At 47.0% G+C, this 19,920-nt stretch overlaps 2 protein-coding genes across 2 annotated transcripts; one reads left to right on the plus strand and one right to left on the minus strand.

The window, feature by feature from the left end:
* Nucleotides 1–4,662: 4,662 nt before the first annotated feature.
* LOC142483954 (histone H2A type 2-B) lies at nucleotides 4,663–5,291 on the minus strand. The gene has a single exon (XM_075583872.1). The coding sequence runs from the start codon at nucleotides 5,265–5,267 to the stop codon at nucleotides 4,875–4,877; it is 393 nt and encodes a 130-aa protein (XP_075439987.1). The 5' UTR covers nucleotides 5,268–5,291; the 3' UTR covers nucleotides 4,663–4,874.
* A 256-nt stretch (nucleotides 5,292–5,547) lies between these two features.
* On the plus strand, nucleotides 5,548–6,109 carry LOC142483956 (histone H2B 1.1-like). The gene has a single exon (XM_075583874.1). The coding sequence runs from the start codon at nucleotides 5,594–5,596 to the stop codon at nucleotides 5,990–5,992; it is 399 nt and encodes a 132-aa protein (XP_075439989.1). The 5' UTR covers nucleotides 5,548–5,593; the 3' UTR covers nucleotides 5,993–6,109.
* Nucleotides 6,110–19,920: the final 13,811 nt, after the last annotated feature.

The raw sequence follows: 19,920 nt of genomic DNA on the forward strand, positions 1-19,920 counted from the left end.
TTACCTTGGCTCGACACCGCAAGGTCATGTGACGTCACGTTGCTATGGAAACGTGTCGTCATGATGCCGGAGCCGAGTAAATTGGGGTGAGGGGGGGGGGGGGGGTGGTGAGGTCACCTCCAGCAGGGGGCACAGGGAAAAAAGTTTGTGCCCCCCTGCCTTAATTCATAAATCGCATACTGCACAGGGGGAGGGTTAGGTTTCACCCACAGAGATAAAATTCCTAGCTGTCCTGTTTGAAAGTACATTTCTTGGCGTAATCCATTGTAACCTTGCCTGAAGAAGAGATCACTGTATCTCAAAACCTCGCACAAATAAATGCATTTTGTTATACAAAGAACGGTATTGACTTGCGCAAAAATAATTTTTAACAATTATATAATGGTGTCAAATGAATGCTGCCACAATGTAAAGGATGTACACAACACCAGAAATATATGAAGAAAACAAAATACAAAAAGGCGCAAATCAGAGACAACAGGTGAATAGATACATCACACCTGTGGGATAAAAACGTTGAATATCCTTATAAGAATTCCGGGACGAGTTAATACCTATAAATGAGAAAGATGCCAATATGGTGAAGTACGTTTTATAATTCAAACTAGCTGATATACCCGGCGTTGCCCGGGCGTGGAAGGGCAGGGGGCATGGAGTTGAAGGGGGGGGCAAAGGGCAGGGAGGGGGGGGGCAAAGGGCAGGGGATGGGCAAAGGGCAGGGGGGGCAAAGGGCAGGGGGGGGCAAAGGGCAGGGAGGGGGGGGGCAAAGGGCAGGGAGGGGGGGGACTCAATCCCCCCAGACACACACAATCCCCCCCCACACACACACACAATCCCCCCCCACACAATGCCCCCCCCACACACAATCACACAATCCCCACACTCAATCCCCCCACAACCACACACACACACAATCCCCCCCACACACACAATCCCCCCACAAACACACACTTCCCCCCCCCCACACACACACACACATACTCAATCCCCCCCACCCCCCACACACACACACTCAATCCCCCCCACCCCCCACACACACACACTCAATCACTCCCCCCCCCCACCACCACCAACACACACACACTTAATCAGTCCACAATTTCACCTGGGGGGGCGACATGCTCCGATCCCCCAACCCCCCCCATGCTGCTGAAAACGTTAAGCAGACAGGAAGAGAAGGTGGGCGTGTCTGTGTGCAGAGAGAAGCCCCGCCCCCTCTGCAAGACACAGACATAGAAGCAGCACGGATCTTCTGGCCCCGCCCCCTCTGCAAGACACAGACATAGAAGCAGCAGCACGGATCTTCTGGCCCCGCCCCCTCTGCAAGACACAGACATAGAAGCAGCAGCACGGATCTTCTGGCCCCGCCCCCTCTGCAAGACACAGACATAGAAGCAGCAGCACGGATCTTCTGGCCCCGCCCCCTCTGCAAGACACAGACATAGCAGCAGCACGGAGCTTCTGGCCCCGCCCCCTCTGCAAGACACAGACGTAGAAGAAGCAGCACGGATCTTCTGGCCCCGCCCCCTCTGCAAGACACAGACATAGAAGCAGCAGCACGGAGCGCCCGTGCACAGCTCTGGCCGCCCCCAGGTTTCCCTGCAAGCTGCTTGCGCCCCCCCTACATAATCGTGCGCCCCCCCTACCTAGTGTGTGTGTGTGTGTGTGTGTGTGTGTGTGTGTGTGTGTGTGTGTGTGTGTGTGTGTGTGTGTGTGTGTGTGTGTGTGTGTGTGTGTGTGTGTGTGTGTGTGTGTGTGTGTGTGTGTGTGTGTGTGTGGCCCGTCACTCCGCCTCAGGCCAATGAGAGGTGTGCGGGGGCGGGCGGGCGGCCCAAGGGACCAATGAGATTTCCCCTAGGGACACCGGACAGGCATACAGTGCTTTCACTAATATAGTATAAGATAAAGCACAAGAAAAATGGCTACTTACAATGTTGCAGAAATATTCAGGCATATCAGGATAAAATCCCATCTGTTAGCTGCAGCAAAGGGGCTGATGATGATAGGAACCTCTCTCACGGTGCACGCTGTGCACAATGACATTGGGGCTCCCTTGGTTGCACTGTTCAACTTCACCCTCCTGATCTCGCGATCTTTGGTCCGTGACGTCACAACCCGGAAGTAGCACCGATTGCTCTGTTGGCTCCGTCAGATAGCTTGGATTAAGGTATAGTGCACAGTCCCAATAGCCTTAAATAAGGCTTTGCAGCAAACAGGCGGGCAAATAAAACGTCCGTGTATCAGACAGAGGGTTTCTGAAAAGATCTCCCTAACTCTGTCTGATACACGGACGTTTTATTTGAACGTTTCCAGGGTAGGATTTTGCTGGAGCATTGCGCTTCCATGTGCCCGAGAATATTACCTGATTCCCGGGTACATCTCTGGGGTGTCCCATAAGGCTTAGTCCATAGAGACTTCGCCCGGGCGGAGGAGCGCTGAGGCTCAGGGAAAGCGGTGCTTTCCCTGGCCTTAGAGAGCGCGCCGTCCGTGGGCGTGTTTGGGGGCGGGCCAGTGATGTCACGGAGCTGGTTCGCCCTCATTGGGCGAACCGCTCACGTGACTGGCCCTTTGCTCCGGCGAGCTCTGGATCTTAACATTTGTAAAGACACACGGTTCCGCAGGCGTGCGGAAGCGTGCACGAGCCCCTGCTAAAGCCGCTCTCATTGCGGCTGCAGGGGCTCAGAACCGAATATGAGCGCGGCTCAGCACGGCTCAGCCATGTTCAAACTACTATGTCCCAGGCCTAACTCGGGGACCCCGCTACATAGCAACAATCTTATTGAAGATTCTCCGCAAACCCCCACCCTTAAACTCACAGCCTTGCGAGCGCCTGCTCCAGTACCCCTGAAAAGGCAAAATACAGAAAATACTGAATTGTCGCATAATTTCTACACAGTCTCAGATATATATATATATATATATATATATATATATATATAACAGCTGGGTCCAAGAGCTGGCACTCTAGAACCTTTACACACGGATCAGGGGTAACCAAGTGGGCTTAAACTTTATTATTGAGCCTGGTTACCCCCTCACCGTCACAGGGGGCGCCCAAGCTTATTCTAGGTGGGCGCAGACATCTCCTACCTTTTCTTCGGTGACATGTCGCCATGGCAACCTGGCGTCAAATGACGCCGCATGGTCATGTATTGTGCATGTCGCCAAAGAAATGTGTGGTTCACATCACGTCACGATCCCACGCGTCATATGGTGCTGAATATTAGGTAAGGGGGGCACGAGCACAGCGTTTGCCAGGCAGTGGGTGCGCAGCACAGAAAGTTTGCGCACACCTGACCTAGCATACAGTGCTTCCAGAATATATATATATATATATATATATATATATATATACACACACACACACATACTTTAAACTCCACATATGTTAAAATACTGGTAAATGTTTACTGTATGTATCATTAAGATGGTTATTTGATACAATTAATGTTATTCCATAGATCTGTGGGACTTTGGACATGTTTCTGCACTTTACCAGTCCCTGTCTGGATTAAACACATTCACACCAGGGACTTGTTCTGCATGTTACATTTTGGTTTATAGCACTGAGTATACTATTAGCACAAAAAGTATGATTATTGTTCTTGCTCACAAGAGATTTAATTTGAGATTCTCAGGGCTTTGGTTCAAAGTTTGGGAAGTCAGATTGTTCTATTATACAAAATACCCATTTCTACACATTCCTTTAAATCCTATTGAAACCTTCCTGCTGCCTCCATTTTACCTTATTAATACTGACAACCATTTGAATGTTTCTTGTGGAAAATAAGCAACTCAAGTAAGGGAAAAAATACATTAATTTTAACACCAAGTTCCACCATGTGCTGTTTATTTTGAAGAACAGATGTAATTATTATTTGTGCAGCTTTTTGGTTATTGAATCATTCTATATAATCTTTATACTATTTTCGAACAAGTCCCAATTAATTATTGTATGCCTTTTGCATGTTTGTGGGCAATCATTAAACATCGTTAGCTGAATATAGTTGACGTTTTATTGTTTTGGCATAAATGTTACTCATCTCACTTACCTTTGCTTTAAGGAGTTAAAGTGGGGGTGAGTTCACTATAACACAGCTTCGTGCCTTGCTGACTCGTGTCCGTTTTAAAAACAGCTTTTAGCATTATAATCCAAGTAATGCCGATATCAATTTCTAACCCAACAGCGCCACCGTGTGGTGTATTGTTCCAATTACTTGCTTTTTGTTTAAATTGAATGCTTTGGCGCCTTTTTGTTTGTTCACAAATATAAAGATATTAATATTATACTTTGCATTATCCGTGCTACACAACTTTGCTTTAATTTATAGGAGGTGGACCTGCAGAGACTTTTTTTTTTAAATTATGGTTCTAAAGCAAGAGACATGCATCACAATCTGTCACTGACTTTGTGGCGGTTTATGCTTTCCTGGAAATAATAAAGTCGGTAAGAAAGTTGGGTCCCCGTGAAGTTAGTGTCGTTATGGTATGGAACAAATGTTTTTTTCCACGAGTTACAGATCTATAGAAGTGTAACTGAACCCAAACCTGTATAATTAGTGAAAGTAAATATCGGTTTGCAAGTGACCGCTTTGTGTTTATCTTCTGCAGATATAGCAAAATCATACCGGAGTTTCACAATTACAGCACTAACAAGAGGCGATCGATACATGTACTTTATTTTTATACATTCTTTAATGTTTCATTTAATATTAGTAACAATTAAAACAGACTTACTCATACTTAGGTAGTAATATATCTCGCTGCAGTAAATATTAAATGACTTGTCTCTTTCTCAATATTGTGGGTGGCTCTGAAAAGAGCCTTTGTGTTGGGTATGTGGGGGTCTCTGCTCCTGGTCTCGGGTATTCAGCTCACTTGCTCTTGGCTGGTTTGTGGCTCTCGGTTTTCTTGGGCAGTAGCACGGCCTGGATATTGGGCAGAACACCCCCCTGAGCGATGGTGACCCCTCCGAGCAGCCGGTTCAGCTCCTCATCGTTACGCACAGCGAGCTGCAGGTGCCGGGGGATGATGCGGGACTTCTTATTATCCCGGGCGGCGTTACCGGCCAACTCCAGGATCTCCGCAGTCAGGTACTCGAGCACTGCGGCCAGATAGACCGGGGCTCCGGCTCCCACACGTTGAGCATAATTACCCTTCCGAAGAAGTCTGTGCACACGGCCGACTGGGAACTGCAGCCCAGCCCGAGAAGAGCGAGTCTTGGCTTTAGCGCGCGCTTTCCCGCTCTGTTTGCCTCTTCCAGACATTTCTATTAATCTGACCACAGCTGTAACAGCAAAAGAAATAAGAAACCCCGCCCCCTGTGCCCTTATTTATACCTTTATGGTGCATCGTAACTCCTCTGTGATTGGTCAGTCTTCAAATCAGCCAATCAGTTCCAGAATCCTGTAACTACCAATCATCTTGCTTGCAATGTATCTGATGAGGTCATAAACAGTCACATGATAAAGTCAGCCAATGCAAGAACAGAAGACTGCAGCTTCACATTTGCATAGGAAGCCTATAAATAGAGCTGCTGGGGGAGGAGTTAGACATTGTCTGTTTGTAGCTGAAGGAGAAAGCATCGCTCAATATGCCTGAACCAGCCAAGTCAGCGCCAGCTGCGAAGTCAGCGCCAGCTGCCAAGAAGGGCTCTAAGAAAGCCGTGACCAAGACCCAGAAGAAGGATGGGAAGAAGCGTAGGAAGACCAGGAAGGAGAGTTACGCTATCTACGTGTACAAGGTGCTGAAGCAGGTTCACCCTGACACCGGCATCTCCTCCAAGGCCATGGGCATCATGAACTCCTTTGTCAACGATATCTTCGAGCGCATCGCAGGAGAAGCCTCCCGTCTGGCTCATTACAACAAACGCTCCACCATCACTTCCCGGGAGATCCAGACCGCCGTGCGCCTGCTGCTGCCGGGAGAGCTGGCCAAGCACGCAGTGTCCGAGGGCACCAAGGCTGTCACCAAGTACACTAGCGCCAAGTAACCCTGATCTCATCACTGACCCACAAACACAAAGGCTCTTCTAAGAGCCACCCACCTTATCCGTGTAAAAGCTATAATGCTCATATTTACTCTGCATTCGGGATAAAAGGGTAAGCACCAAATGCAACGAAGTGTTCTGTTAGATTTAGTTTTTTATTTACACAGTTGTATTTATTGGTTTGTTTTCGTTTTAAAGCTTTTGATCTGACCGGAGAACAGCAGAAAAGCGCCAAGAATCCCATTCAATGTATCTGTAGTTCGCACAAATACCACAGGGTGGCGCTGCTGTTATACAAGAAATTTGTGCCATCAAAGCAGGATTTGGTATTCATACAATGCGATTATTTTTTTCACTGACACCGTTTTTGAGTCCCAGTAAAATGCAGATTGTATGTAAATGCATATTATTAAAACTACATGAAATGATGCCCCCAACACCCGCATGATGCATTTGATCTAGGGCACATACAGCCAATGCAATTATATTTTCCACATGAGTTTGGTACGAGCATAGTTAATGTGTATATATAAAGTTGGCCTTTTTATAGTTTGCGGAAAACATTTTTAGTAGGTTCACTTTAAAAGCTTTACATTTAATTTTTACCGAGCAGCAAGTGATATTTCTTTTCCTCTTGGATTTAAAATATTGAACATTCGTTTACAAAGCCATAAAATCTGTATTAAATAATGAAAGTTGATCTGGTTTTAAAGATGTCAAGTGCTCCCACTTTGAGATCTGTTAAGAGGAATTTAAGCCCACCTCCTATGAAGTGCGAATCTTTCCAACACTTTCATGTTTGTGATAATTTGTTGCCAATATTCTATGCAGTTTGAGCTGCATCTGCAACAATAGATAGTTACTATATTAATATAAGGATACATTGTAGCTGCTGTAACACTGACTGAAGGATTGTTTGAAACGAAAAGGTGGCAAATATGTTAGGCACACAATCAGGATTTGTACAGATTTATAACAGGTGTATTAAACGATTGCCAGTTTAGGCAAGCATGTGGAATTATACATTGTCACATGCTTTACATATAAAAAGAAAAATAAGGGGGGTGGGAGAGAGTAGTATTTTCTGCATTTAGGGGTGTGTGGGTGTGTGTATATATGTGTGTATATGTGTATGTATATATATGTATATTTATATATATATATATATATATATATATATAATTATTTTTTTTATATATATATATATATATATATTAGTATGCTCGGACAATAAAAAGATAAGCTAAAGAAATGCTCAGTCTTAAAAAATAAATAAAATAAAGCATAGGAGCACAAACCAACTGCCTCAGAAAAATGAAGTTGTTTGTGAAAGGTGCTCTAAAGTTACAGGGACTCCACCCGGCGTGGTGTATTAATGAACACCACAGAACATTAGTTAGCCGGGTGGGGGGAAGTCCCAATGGGGGTAGAAAAGCGCCGATACAGCTCACCCTTGCAGGAGTAATCTCGGAGCTGCATTCAACACCGCACTGGTACGTGCTGACGTCACCAGTGCGGTGTTGAATGCAGCTCAGAGATTACTCCTGCAAGGGTGAGCTGTATCGGCGCTTTTCTACCCCCATTGGGACTTCCCCCCACCCGGCTAACTAATGTTCTGTGGTGTTCATTAATACACCACGCCGGGTGGAGTCCCTGTAACTCATGCTTAGCATATATTGTTAATATACTATGCGTTCTGTGCCTTAAACAACTACGATCATATGTATAACTTATTTCATCTATTTGCACAAGGGGTATGCGCTAATAACACCATCAGACTTGGCTTATAAATTGTTTCATAAACTTTGACAGAGAATTAATGTATTTACTCTATCAGGTTTATTAATTTGTTTGGTGGTGTTCACTAATACACCACACCTGACTGGAGTTGTATAAAGTACATTGTATATACACTAAGAGGATCTAGCATATACGCATGGGGCTTTGTTTATTATCCTATATTAACCCCTTCCTTACCCGGCTAATTAAAGGTCCGGTGGTGTTCACAAATACACCACACCGGGGGGAAGGCACACATAGCTCTCCAGCGTTATACCAAGTTTAACCTCTTCCTCACCCGGATAACTTAATGTCCGGTGGTGTTCATAAATACACCACACCGGGTGGGAGGTGCCTAGAATTTTTCTAGTGCTACAACATATACATCTGAGTATTTAGATCTGATCTGCAAATTATATTATTGCACACTGTGGGCATATGAACAATTGCACTTTATATTAATAACTACTTATACAACTTCGTCTCACTATACTGTGTCGTTTCCATGGAAGCCTGTGGGGAGTCTCTCACTAGTTAAGATTTATCTCTGTGAGAACTCCTGTGCACGCTGAGGTATTTGATTATAAACAGACAATGTGTAAATGACATGCTGATATTTTCATTACAATACTCATCCAATCCTCAGCCTATTTCTAGCTACATAGTAGCCTTTTTAACCCATGTTATACTTACGCGCCGTTTCTAGGGATTTTTATATATATTTCGGTTGATTCATATACATTAAGTACTCTTATGTATTAACACCAACATACTCTTTGAATCAATTCAGTCAGTGTAGGTACGAATTCATATGTCTGGTCAGGTCTATCCGTGATAGATATATAACCATTTTTACAGCAATATACCACACTGAGGCACTAGCTAAACATCCATTCTGCTTTTGCCAGGCTATTACTATTCCCTAGATTCACATGTCAAACCAGCCTTGGTTTAAGGACTGGGAGTTAGCTGTTTAATCTGTATTTTAAGAGTTTTGTGTTCACTGTTACCCATAAGCTATTAATAAATGTTTAGTTATTTACACTTACTTTTTCACTTTACGAGTGCTTGTACTAAAGGGGTTCTTTCGCTTGCTTACGCAAGTATTCTATGTGTCACTTAGTTCCATAAACCCCTGGCACCGTTCTCAGGACAGTAGCAAGAGCCAATTCCCCCATCCACCCTTTGTAATTCGTAAAATGATTACATGCACACGCACCCACACCATGGACAAGGGCCCCGCCCCCTACATCCAATCCAGAGCAACAGCAAATTGAAACCAGGGTGGTTCGCACTTTGACGATACATAACTCCTGGCATCCATGCTGTATAAACAATGGAGGATGCCAGAAAAGCGGAGAAGCGAACAGCGGTGCGCGTGCATGCTTGATGTGATGAACGTCCCCATGGCGCGTGCGCACCCCCACGCTCACACACTAAACCCCTCCCAGGTTCCATGTGTAAACAAGGCAATGCGTGAGAGCAAAGGGAGTAAGCACTTGTGCAGTAACAACCCATGCTGCTCACACAATCCCAAAGGTAAACACAACCCGAGGAGGGGAAATAATTAGACACATAGGGATGGGCCACAGGGAGGCCCATCATGTGCACATGTAAGTTGATCTGGTAACTCTTTATCTTGTATCCTTAATTTGGGACCAAGGCTACATTTTTAAAGCTTCCAATGACTGTGCTCCAGATCAGAACCAACGCTAAAACCACCCTAACTCCTGTTACTAGTTTTTTTTTTTCAACTTTATGTTTTATTCAGTTTTTAGACATACAGCAGTTATAAAGTATAGTATAACATGGGTCAACTTCTTTGCTGTATTTACTGCCACTTCAATTCACACATAAACTCACTTACACAAAGACTCAGGGGGAGAGGGGGGACACACTAGGGGAGGAGGGGGGGGGGGTGGGGAAGGGGGGGACCCCCACTGCCACCGCAGCCACCGCTACCGGTTCTACCATGAGCCGCCGTTTTTCCAGACCTCTCGAACTCCTCGTGCGTCCTAGCTAACCACTTGATCTGAGGCTGCAATTGTCCCTATCAGTCATGTCTGTCCTTGTGGTGCGACTACTGCCATTCGTTGAAGGAGAACTCACCTTGCGCTATCACAGCCAAATGGTGGCATTGCTCACCCCCGTGATGTTGGTTTGCGCCAGCCACGGAAACCAGACTTTTAGAAAATTTGAGCCAGTGTCATTGACCAAACTTGTCAATTTCTCCATCTGGCAGACGAACCAAATTCTGTTCCGAATCTTATCTATCGATGGAGTCGTGTTTTGTTTCCACAATGCCGCTGTCTCGCACCTCATTGCTGTCGCAAAATGGGCGACTAGTTTATTTCCTGCTCTCGACAGGCCCTCCAGTGGTTTATTTAATAGAAATAACCAGGGATCCAGAGGAATTTCGAGGCCCAAAATCCTCTTTAGCCAATTCTGTATTTGTTCCCAGATCGGGCGCAATCGAGGGCAAGACCATAGCATGTGCAACAAGTCCCCAGGCTCTTCACATTGTCTAGGGCACAAGGGGGAGTAACCTGGTACAAATTTAGATAGCCTAACTGGGGTGAGGTACCACCTCATTAGAACTTTATATGAGTTCTCCTTCAATGTCGTGCAGATCGAGGTACTTGCTGCCGCTTCAAAGATTTCTACCCAGTCCTCGTCCTCTAATGTATCTCCCAGATCCCTCTCCCACTATGTCATGTAGTCAAGTCTCTGTCTGCTGCCCTCTCCAGGATCGATCACTTCCTTATACAATCTAGAGATAAGTCCCCGTGGTACGTGCCCACATGCACAGAGCGTTTCAAAATTAGTGACTTTAGGACGGTTGGTGTGTTTGGTATAAAATGCCCGGACCTGGAGGTATCTAAAGAATTCTGTGTTTGGAATGCCTTTATCTGACTGAATCTGTGTGAATGTCTTAATAGTGATTCTGCCCTCCAGATCCTTCAACCTCCCATACCCACTCTGTCTCCAGAGTAAAAAGTGTCCCTCGTCCAACCCTGGAGCAAAGTCCGGGTTTCCAAATAATGGGGTCATCAGTGAGCTCCTCGTGGTCAGGGCGCATTTAAATTTGGTGGCTTCCCAGACTGCAAATGAGTTGATCATTGAGGACAGCGGTCTCGAGATCTGCTTTAATCTAAGTTTTGGGTACCAAATCAGATTCTGAATTTCTAGAGGGGCACAGATATCCCTCTCCAGCTCCACCCACCTATGTAGTTTCAGGTCTGTGTGCCAGTAAATAATTTGGGTCAATTGTGCCGCTCTATAGTATGAGAACAAGCAAGGTACCGCCAGTCCGCCTGCGGCTTTGGGCCTCACTAATGTTTTTGCTGGTATTCTAGCTTTTTTGTTTTTCCAGATAAACTTAAAGATCTGGGCCTGCATGTTCTTGAAGTCTGCCCTCACTAAAGGTATGGGGAGTGTCTGAGAAAGATATAATAGTCTGGGGAGAAGGTTCATCTTTACGCTATAAATTCTTCCAATCCAGGAGATACCATACGTCGCCCACTCCTTCAGCTCCTTTCTCAAAGATTGCAAGAGTTTAGGGTAGTTTGCCTTATATAACAACTTAACCTCCTTTGTGAGATTGACTCCTAGGTATTTAATCGTTTTGGGTTGCCAATTCAAATTGAAGTTAATCTCTATTAGTTTTTCTGTGTCCTTTGGGAGATTTAGGTTTAGCGCTTCCGATTTTGCTTGGTTGATTTTAAACCCTGAGATCGTATTAAACTTTTCCAGGAGGTCGAAGAGGTTGGGTAGAGAGACCAGGGGCCTAGACAGTGTCAATATAACATCATCCTCATATAATGCGGTCCTGTACTCCTGAGAGTGAATTTGAATTCCTGTGATATCTTTATTACTCCAAATGTGAGCTGCAAGTGGTTCCATGCGTAGGGCGAACAACAAGGGCGAGAGTGGGCATCCCTGTCTCGTACCACTTTTAATTTTCAGTGCGCCTGATGGGAACCCCTGATGGATTACCCGCGCTGTCGGGTTAGTGTATAGCGCTTTGATTGCCCAAGATACCGTGTCCCCCATTCCAAACGCTGCAAGCGTGGCATCTAGGTAGGGCCAGTCAATTCTAGCAAAGGCTTTTTCAGCATCGAGGCTTAATATGATGCCCGGGATTTTATTGGCATTAATATAGTCAATGGTATCTACTATTCTTCTGGTGTTATCGGCCGCTTACCTCCCTGTGATAAAACCAACTTGATCCGGGTGAATCAGCCTAGGAAGAATTGAACTCAATCTATTGGCCATTAATTTGGAATAAATTTTGATATCTGAGTTAATTAATGAGATTGGCCTGTAGCTTGGACAATTGGTGGGATCTTTGCCCTGTTTATGAATCACCGAGATGGACGCCTGCAGCATCATGTCTGAAAAGGACCCCCCTGCTAGGATATGGTTAAACATCCGTAATAAATGCGGGGACATAATCCTATATATTTTTTATAATATAGATTCGAAAAACCGCCTGGGCCCAGAGCTTTTGCAGGTTTAAGGTTTGTAACTACATCTAGCAGTTCCTCCGCTGTGAACTCCTTTCCTAGAAACTCTCGCTCCAACCTTGTTATTTTAGGCAAACCCGAGTCCGCTAAGAATTTTTCTAAAGCTTTACTCGTTTTATCGTTATGCCTCACCTTCTGCCCATCGTATAATCTTTCATAATATGCTCTAAACTCCTCAACTATGTGTTTGGGATTAGAAGTCAAGTCTCCCGTTCTAGTTTTAATTGAGTGGATGGTGTAGTTTTGTGGTTTGTTGCAAATTTTCCTAGCTAGCATGGTATCTGGCTTGTTCGATTTTTCGAAAAATTTCCTCTTTGTCCAACTCAGTGTCTTTTCAGCCTGGGAAGAAAGGAGTAGGTTAAGTTCTATTCTTACATCCTTCAACTCCTGTAATGTCTCCTCTCTACCCGTTCGATTATGCAGTATAGAGAGTTAATGGAGCTTATCTCGAAGCTGAGTCAGTTTGGCCTCCCTTGCTTTTTTCCTTCCTGATGCTATAATTATCAAGACCCCTCTCATTGTGGCTTTGTGAGCCTCCCATAAGGTGACATGGGACTCCACACTGCCTATGTTTGTCTTAAAGAATTGCGAAATCTCATCTTTTATGCTTTGTGCTACTTCTGGGATCTTAATGAAAGATTCATTTAGTTTCCAATTTGCTCCTGGGCTGGCCAATTTAATTTGAGAGCACCTCAGCTCAATCGGTGCATGATCTGACCATGAAATATCATGGATTCCTGAGTAGGAGATCTGCGGAACCAGTCTATTTGATATGAAGAAGTAATCAATTCTACTGTAGCTGTCATGCGGGTGCGAGTAGAATGTGAAGCCTCTGTCTCTAGGGTGCTGCTCCCTCCAAATGTCAACTAACTGTTTGTCCCTGATACCCTGTCGAAGTGCCGTCACCCCTGCAGTTCTGTCCTTAGTCCTCTGTTGTGCTCTATCTAATGTCAGGTCTAATCTTTTATTAAAGTCTCCTGCAATAACTAGATTCCCTTCCGCCACCCTATCCAGTAGTGCAAAAAATACACGAAAGAACTGTGGGTCATTTTCACAGGGGGCGTAAACTGAAGCCAGAGTTAAGCAACTATTATGTACTGTACTGTCCCCGTCAAGATAAGGTATCTTCCTTCCGTGTCTCTTTTAACCTTATCCACCTTAAATGGAAAGCTATTGTGAAACAGTATCGCCACTCCTTTTTTTTTTCCCAAGAGCGGACACTAGATAGAACTGGCGGAAGTTGGCATCCAGAAACCGAGGGTTATTCCTAGCATTAAAGTGGGTGGGTCTCCTGTAAAAATAAAATGTCTGTTTTTATCCTTTTATATTCATTGAATGCGATTCTCCTTTTCTGGGGGCTATTCAAGCCTTTAACATTATGTGATACCCAAGTTACAGCGTAGTGTTATGTGTGCGAAGGTGCTTACCCAAAAATGATGTCTTGTCAGGAGTACGTCAAGGGACTGCAGCCGGCTTTCCACAGACCTATTCTTGCCATAACGGTCCCGGGCGTAGTAGAGATGGGGGTTCGGGGAGACGGAGAGGGAAACCCTCACAGGAACAAACAGGGGACACAAGACAACATACAACATACCGAACAAATTCAACAATCACTGCCGTGGGCAATAACTGATCCTGTCGGACCCATGCTCTTGTGCCCAGGGGTAGCACACCTCCTCCCGCACCTTCCCGCTAGGGCCTGAAGGCGTCGACTCTTCTGGAGTCTCTTCTCCCCTGGGACTTTCCCCACTGGCCCTGATGTAACAACCCTTGTGGGGCCATGGAACATACCTACTGCCAGGGTGGCGTGACCGCCACCTAACCACCGGTGCTAGCTTCTATTGTCCAAACACAATGTAAAACTTGTACTTTATAACATTCATCTTTTTGTATAACACCCAACTATCTCTTTGTACTAACTATATAACTTTTAAATCTACCATCAGCCTCTCCTCATCCATTGCTGTGCTGCCGTTTGCCTGTCCTGTTTGCGGGAAGATTCTTCTAACTATATAACTTCATTCAACACCCCTATCCCATTCCTTTGCTTCATAGTCTGCTGCTTCTGCCCTGTGTAGGTGTGCAGAGAAAAGTTTGTTATAGTCCTGCCGCATCTTTAAGTTTCCCTCCACCTTGGCTGTTGCAGCCTCCCTCTGTATCTCTATACTATGACTCTCTGCTCTTTCACTCCCATCTGTCTGTTAAGACCTTAGTCTAGTCTTTGTCTATCCCTCTACCCCAATTCTAAACCTCTTCTCTACTGAGCTAACCCTTCCCACTGCTACCTCTCCTTACCCCATCTTCTATCTACCCCCTTACCTCCTCCCAACCCTACCCCCTTCCATCACACACCTACCCCCCCCTTCCAACCCGCCCTAACCCCCCCTCCAACACACCCCTACCCCCCTTCAAACACACCCCTACCCCCTCTTCCAACACACCCCTGAAATCGCACCCCTACCCCCCCCCTTCCATTGCACCATGTCCGCCTCCTTCTGCAGCGTGCCCGTTCTGCCTCCCTCCTTCCTTCCTCCTGCCTCCCTCCTCCACCCAGCACGGCTCTCGGCGGCGGAGTTCGCGCACCCCCGCCGAGCTTCCCTGCTGCCTGCAGACCCGCACTTCCGGTTTCGCCGCTGTCCTTCCGGTCGCGTCATCACCCGGCGCCCGGTCGCCTGTATGCCGTCACATCCCTCCGGCAGCGTTGTGGGTATGCTGGCTCCTCACCGCCCTCCTCCTGGCTCCGCCTCTCCTCCATCTTTCACCTCTCCCGGAGCGCAGCTACCACATTTTCACGCCATTTTTGGCGCCGCCATCTTGGACCCTCTTCTTTTTCGTGTCCACGCCACTTTTTAAGTGTACATTGAAAAGATCCAGCGAGTCTAAGGATCATTGGAATCGAAAGTATCTCCAGGTCGAAACTGGGGGGAGATAGATTTAAACATCTATGCACGCGTGAATCCTATTGGATTTACCAGTTAGGTACGTTGGTACCTCAGGGGTTAAACGAATGCATAGACACCAGTACTCTGGTGTAGTCTTGCTTTCCAGTTCTATCAAGATTAGGATCATTTCCATTTTCTTGCTTTCTTATTTCCTGCCTGCATCCAACGATAGGTGGTATTTTAACTATGTGATACATCTATCTACAACCCCATAACACTTTTATTCTACCCTTCTTTAGATTGGTGTCTACATTTAGTGTTTATTCATTATATGACTCTTCTGTCACACTCTAGACCAGGGGTGGGAAACCTTTTTTCTGCCAAGGGCCATTTTGATATTTATAAAATCATTCGAGGGCCATACAAAATTATCAACTTAAAAATTAGCCTGCTATATTTGGACAAACATTTAATGAACTCACCACTAATGTGATGGCTGGAACTGCTTCTTTTTGGGTGACTGACTGACTCTTGGGTGGTGGGTGACTGACTGCGGGTTGGTGTCTGTGCGCACGCACATGCACACGCGCGCACACACACACACACGTACACAGAAATCGGGCAGGGGGGAGGGAAATCAGACTCTCAGACCCACACTCTCTCTCTCAGACACACTCTCTCTCAGACTCTCAGACCCTCTCTCTCTCTCTCTCTCTCTCTCTCTCAGGCACACTCTCAGACTCTCACTCTCTCTCTCAGACCCACTCTCTCTCTCAGACTCACTCTCTCTCAGACTCTCTCAGACCCACTCTCTCTCTCAGACTCTCAGACCCACTCTCTCTCTCAGACTCTCAGACCCACTCTCTCTCTCAGACTCTCACTCTCTCTCAGACTCACTCTCTCTCTCTCTCAGACACACTCTCTCTCAGACCCACTCTCTCTCTCTGACACACTCTCTCTTAGACTCTCAGACCCACTCTCTCTCTCAGACTCTCAGACCCACTCTCTCTCTCAGACTCTCTCTTTCTCTCTCTCAGACTCTCACTCTCTCTCTCAGACTCTCTCTCTCTCTCTCTCAGACTCTCACTCTCTCTCAGACTCTCACTCTCTCACTCTCTCTCTGACGCTCTCTCTCAGACTCTCACTCTCTCTCTCAGACTCTCACTCTCTCTCTCAGACTTTCAGATCCACTCTCTCTCTCTCAGACTCTCAGACCCACTATCTCTCTCTCAGACTCTCAGACCCACACTCTCTCTCTCAGACTCTCAGACCCACTCTCTCTCTCTCAGACACACACAACTGAGTGGGGGGAGGTTCGGGGAAATAACACACACACACAATCACCCACACACTCACCCACACACACACTCACCCACACACACACACACAATCACCCACACACCCTCACACACTAAATCACCCACACACACACTCACCCACACACACAATCACACACACACACACACACACACACACACACACACACACACACACACACACACCCACACCCACACACCCTCACACACTAAATCACACACACACAAACTCACCCACACAAACAATCACCCACACACACACACACACACTCACCCACAAAATCACCCACCCACACACACAATCACCCACACACACACACAATCACCCACACACACTCACCAACCCACACACAATCACCCACACACACTCACCCACAAAATCACCCACCCACACACACAATCACCCACACACACTCACCCACAAAATCACCCACACACACACTCACCCACACACACACTCACCCACAAAATCACCCACACACACTCACCCACCCACACACACAATCACCCACACGCACACACAATCACCCACCCACACACACACACAATCAACCACACACACACACAATCACCCACACACCCACACCCACAATCACCCACACACCCACCCACACACAATATCACACACTCACCCACACACACACACCCACAAAATCACACACTCACCCACCCACTCACCCACAATCACCCACCCACACACACAATCAACCACCCACACACACAATCACACACTCACTTACAATCACCCACACACACAATCACTCACACACACAATCACCCACCCACACACACCCACAATCACACACTCACCCACACACACAATCACACACACACACACACACACACACACACACACACACACACACACACACACACACACACACACACACACACACACACACACACCCACACCCACACACCCTCACACACTAAATCACACACACACAAACTCACCCACACAAACAATCACCCACACACACACACACTCACCCACAAAATCACCCACCCACACACACAATCACCCACACACACACACAATCACCCACACACACTCACCCACCCACACACAATCACCCACACACACTCACCCACAAAATCACCCACCCACACACACAATCACCCACACACACACACCCACAAAATCACCCACACACACACACTCACCCACACACACACTCACCCACAAAATCACCCACACACACTCACCCACCCACACACACAATCACCCACACTCACACACAATCACCCACACGCACACACAATCACCCACCCACACACACACACAATCAACCACACACACACACAATCACCCACACACCCACACCCACAATCACCCACACACCCACCCACACACAATATCACACACTCACCCACACACACACACCGACAAAATCACACACTCACCCACCCACTCACCCACAATCACCCACCCACACACACAATCAACCACCCACACACACAATCACACACTCACCCACAATCACCCCCACACACACACACACACACACACACACACACACACACACAATCACTCACACACACACAATCACCCACCCACACACACCCACAATCACACACTCACCCACACACACTCACCCACACACACTCACCCACCCACAAAATCACACACTCTCCCACCCAATATCACCCACACACAATCACCCACCCACAATCACACACACACAATCAGCGGCAAGAAGTGACAACTTGAGATGCATGCGATCACACAGTCATTTTATGGGGGCTCTGCAAAAGTTAATCATACAACTTGTATTGAAGTCAAGGAGACCAATGATGCTGGGATTAGGCTGCGTCCACGCTAGCGCTGAGCGGGCGGCGTTTGGTGAGGTGACTTGTATATATATATATATATATATATATATATATATATATATATATATATATATATATATATGCAAATACAACTGTATGCTCATCTGCATGTCTTAGGCAGGTCTGCAACCCCGCCTTTCCCCATTATTACCCAGCATACAGCACTTCCACTGCAGCAAGGGATTCTGGGAAATGACATGCAAATGAGCACACAGTGTCACTTTTTGCCTCAAAAACCATTTTTAACATGGTTCCCTATAGGCTTAAGCCTATATATATGCAAGTCCCCGCTCACGCGATGCACACGTATGCGGTGGGCACACACGCTCACCGGCGCTTGAGTAAACAATTTTTTAAAAAACTTTCTAGGTTCCCCTACAGCGTCCCCGCCTAAAATTTGTTTAAGCGCCGATGAGCGTGTGTGCCCGCGCCTACACATCGCGTGAGCAGGGGCTCGCATATATATATATATATATATGCAAGTCACCTCGCCAAGCGCCGCACGCTCAGCGCTAGCGAGGACGCAGCCTGTGTGTGGAGGAGGACCGTGTAAGTGCGCGGGGTGGGGTCCGTGGACGTGCGCATGGGGGGGAATCAGAGCGTGGGGGATCGGAGAAGGACCGTGTAAGTGCGCAGGGGGGGATTCTGAGCAGGGGGGGATCGGAGGAGGACCATGTAAGTGCACAGGGGGGGGGATTATGAGTGGGGGGGGATTCTGAGCAGGGGGGGGGTTCTGAGCAGGGGGGATTCTGAGTAGGGGGGGGATTCTGAGCAGGGGGGGGATTCTGAGCAGGGGGGGTATTCTGAGCAGGGGGGGTGGATTCTGAGATGGGGGGGGATTCTGAGCAGGGGGGGTATTCTGAGCAGGGGGGGATTCTGAGCAGGGGGGGGATTCTGAGCAGGGGGTGGGGGTATTCTGAGCAGGGGGGGGTTCTGAGCAGGGGGGGATCGGGGGAGGACCGTGTAAGTGCGCGGGGGGGGGATTCTGAGCAAGGGGGGATCGGAGCATGTGCCCACCTCCACAACTGCTGCCCGGTGTGTGGTGTGTGGAGGAGGACCATGTAAGTGCATGGGGGGGGGGATTCTGAGCAGGGGGGGATCAGAGGAGGTCCGTGGACGTGCGCAGGGGGGGGGGAATCGGAGCAGGAGGGGATCGGTGCAGGTGCAACTGCTGCCCGGTGTGGAGATTCAAGTTTCTTCCTCCACAGACTCGCTCTTCTGTGGACGTGCTCCGTAGGGGGGGGGGGTCTAGGCAAAAAAAAAACTCTTAGCAATATGCCAACACGAGGCAGCCAATCAGGAAAGGGGAAGTTTTTTTTTTTTTCCCCTCCTTTCTTTCGAGCGCGCAAACGGCCGCCTGACTCACGAGGCCTGGACCAAAACAGTTGGCGGGCCGTATACGGCCCGCGGGCCGGACGTTCCCCACCCCTGCTCTAGACCATCACATTTATATGTTCTATTCTTATTGGGATACTTATATTATATTATTATGGGTTTTATTAAAATGGTTTTGTTTTATTATTAATTTTCTTAAGATAAATAATTTTTATTTTATAATTTTGCAAGACAATCATTACCATACTACACTTCAATTT

The sequence above is a fragment of the Ascaphus truei genome, unplaced genomic scaffold, assembly GCF_040206685.1.
Source record: "Ascaphus truei isolate aAscTru1 unplaced genomic scaffold, aAscTru1.hap1 HAP1_SCAFFOLD_401, whole genome shotgun sequence".
In the NCBI taxonomy this organism is placed as follows: Eukaryota; Metazoa; Chordata; class Amphibia; order Anura; family Ascaphidae; genus Ascaphus; species Ascaphus truei.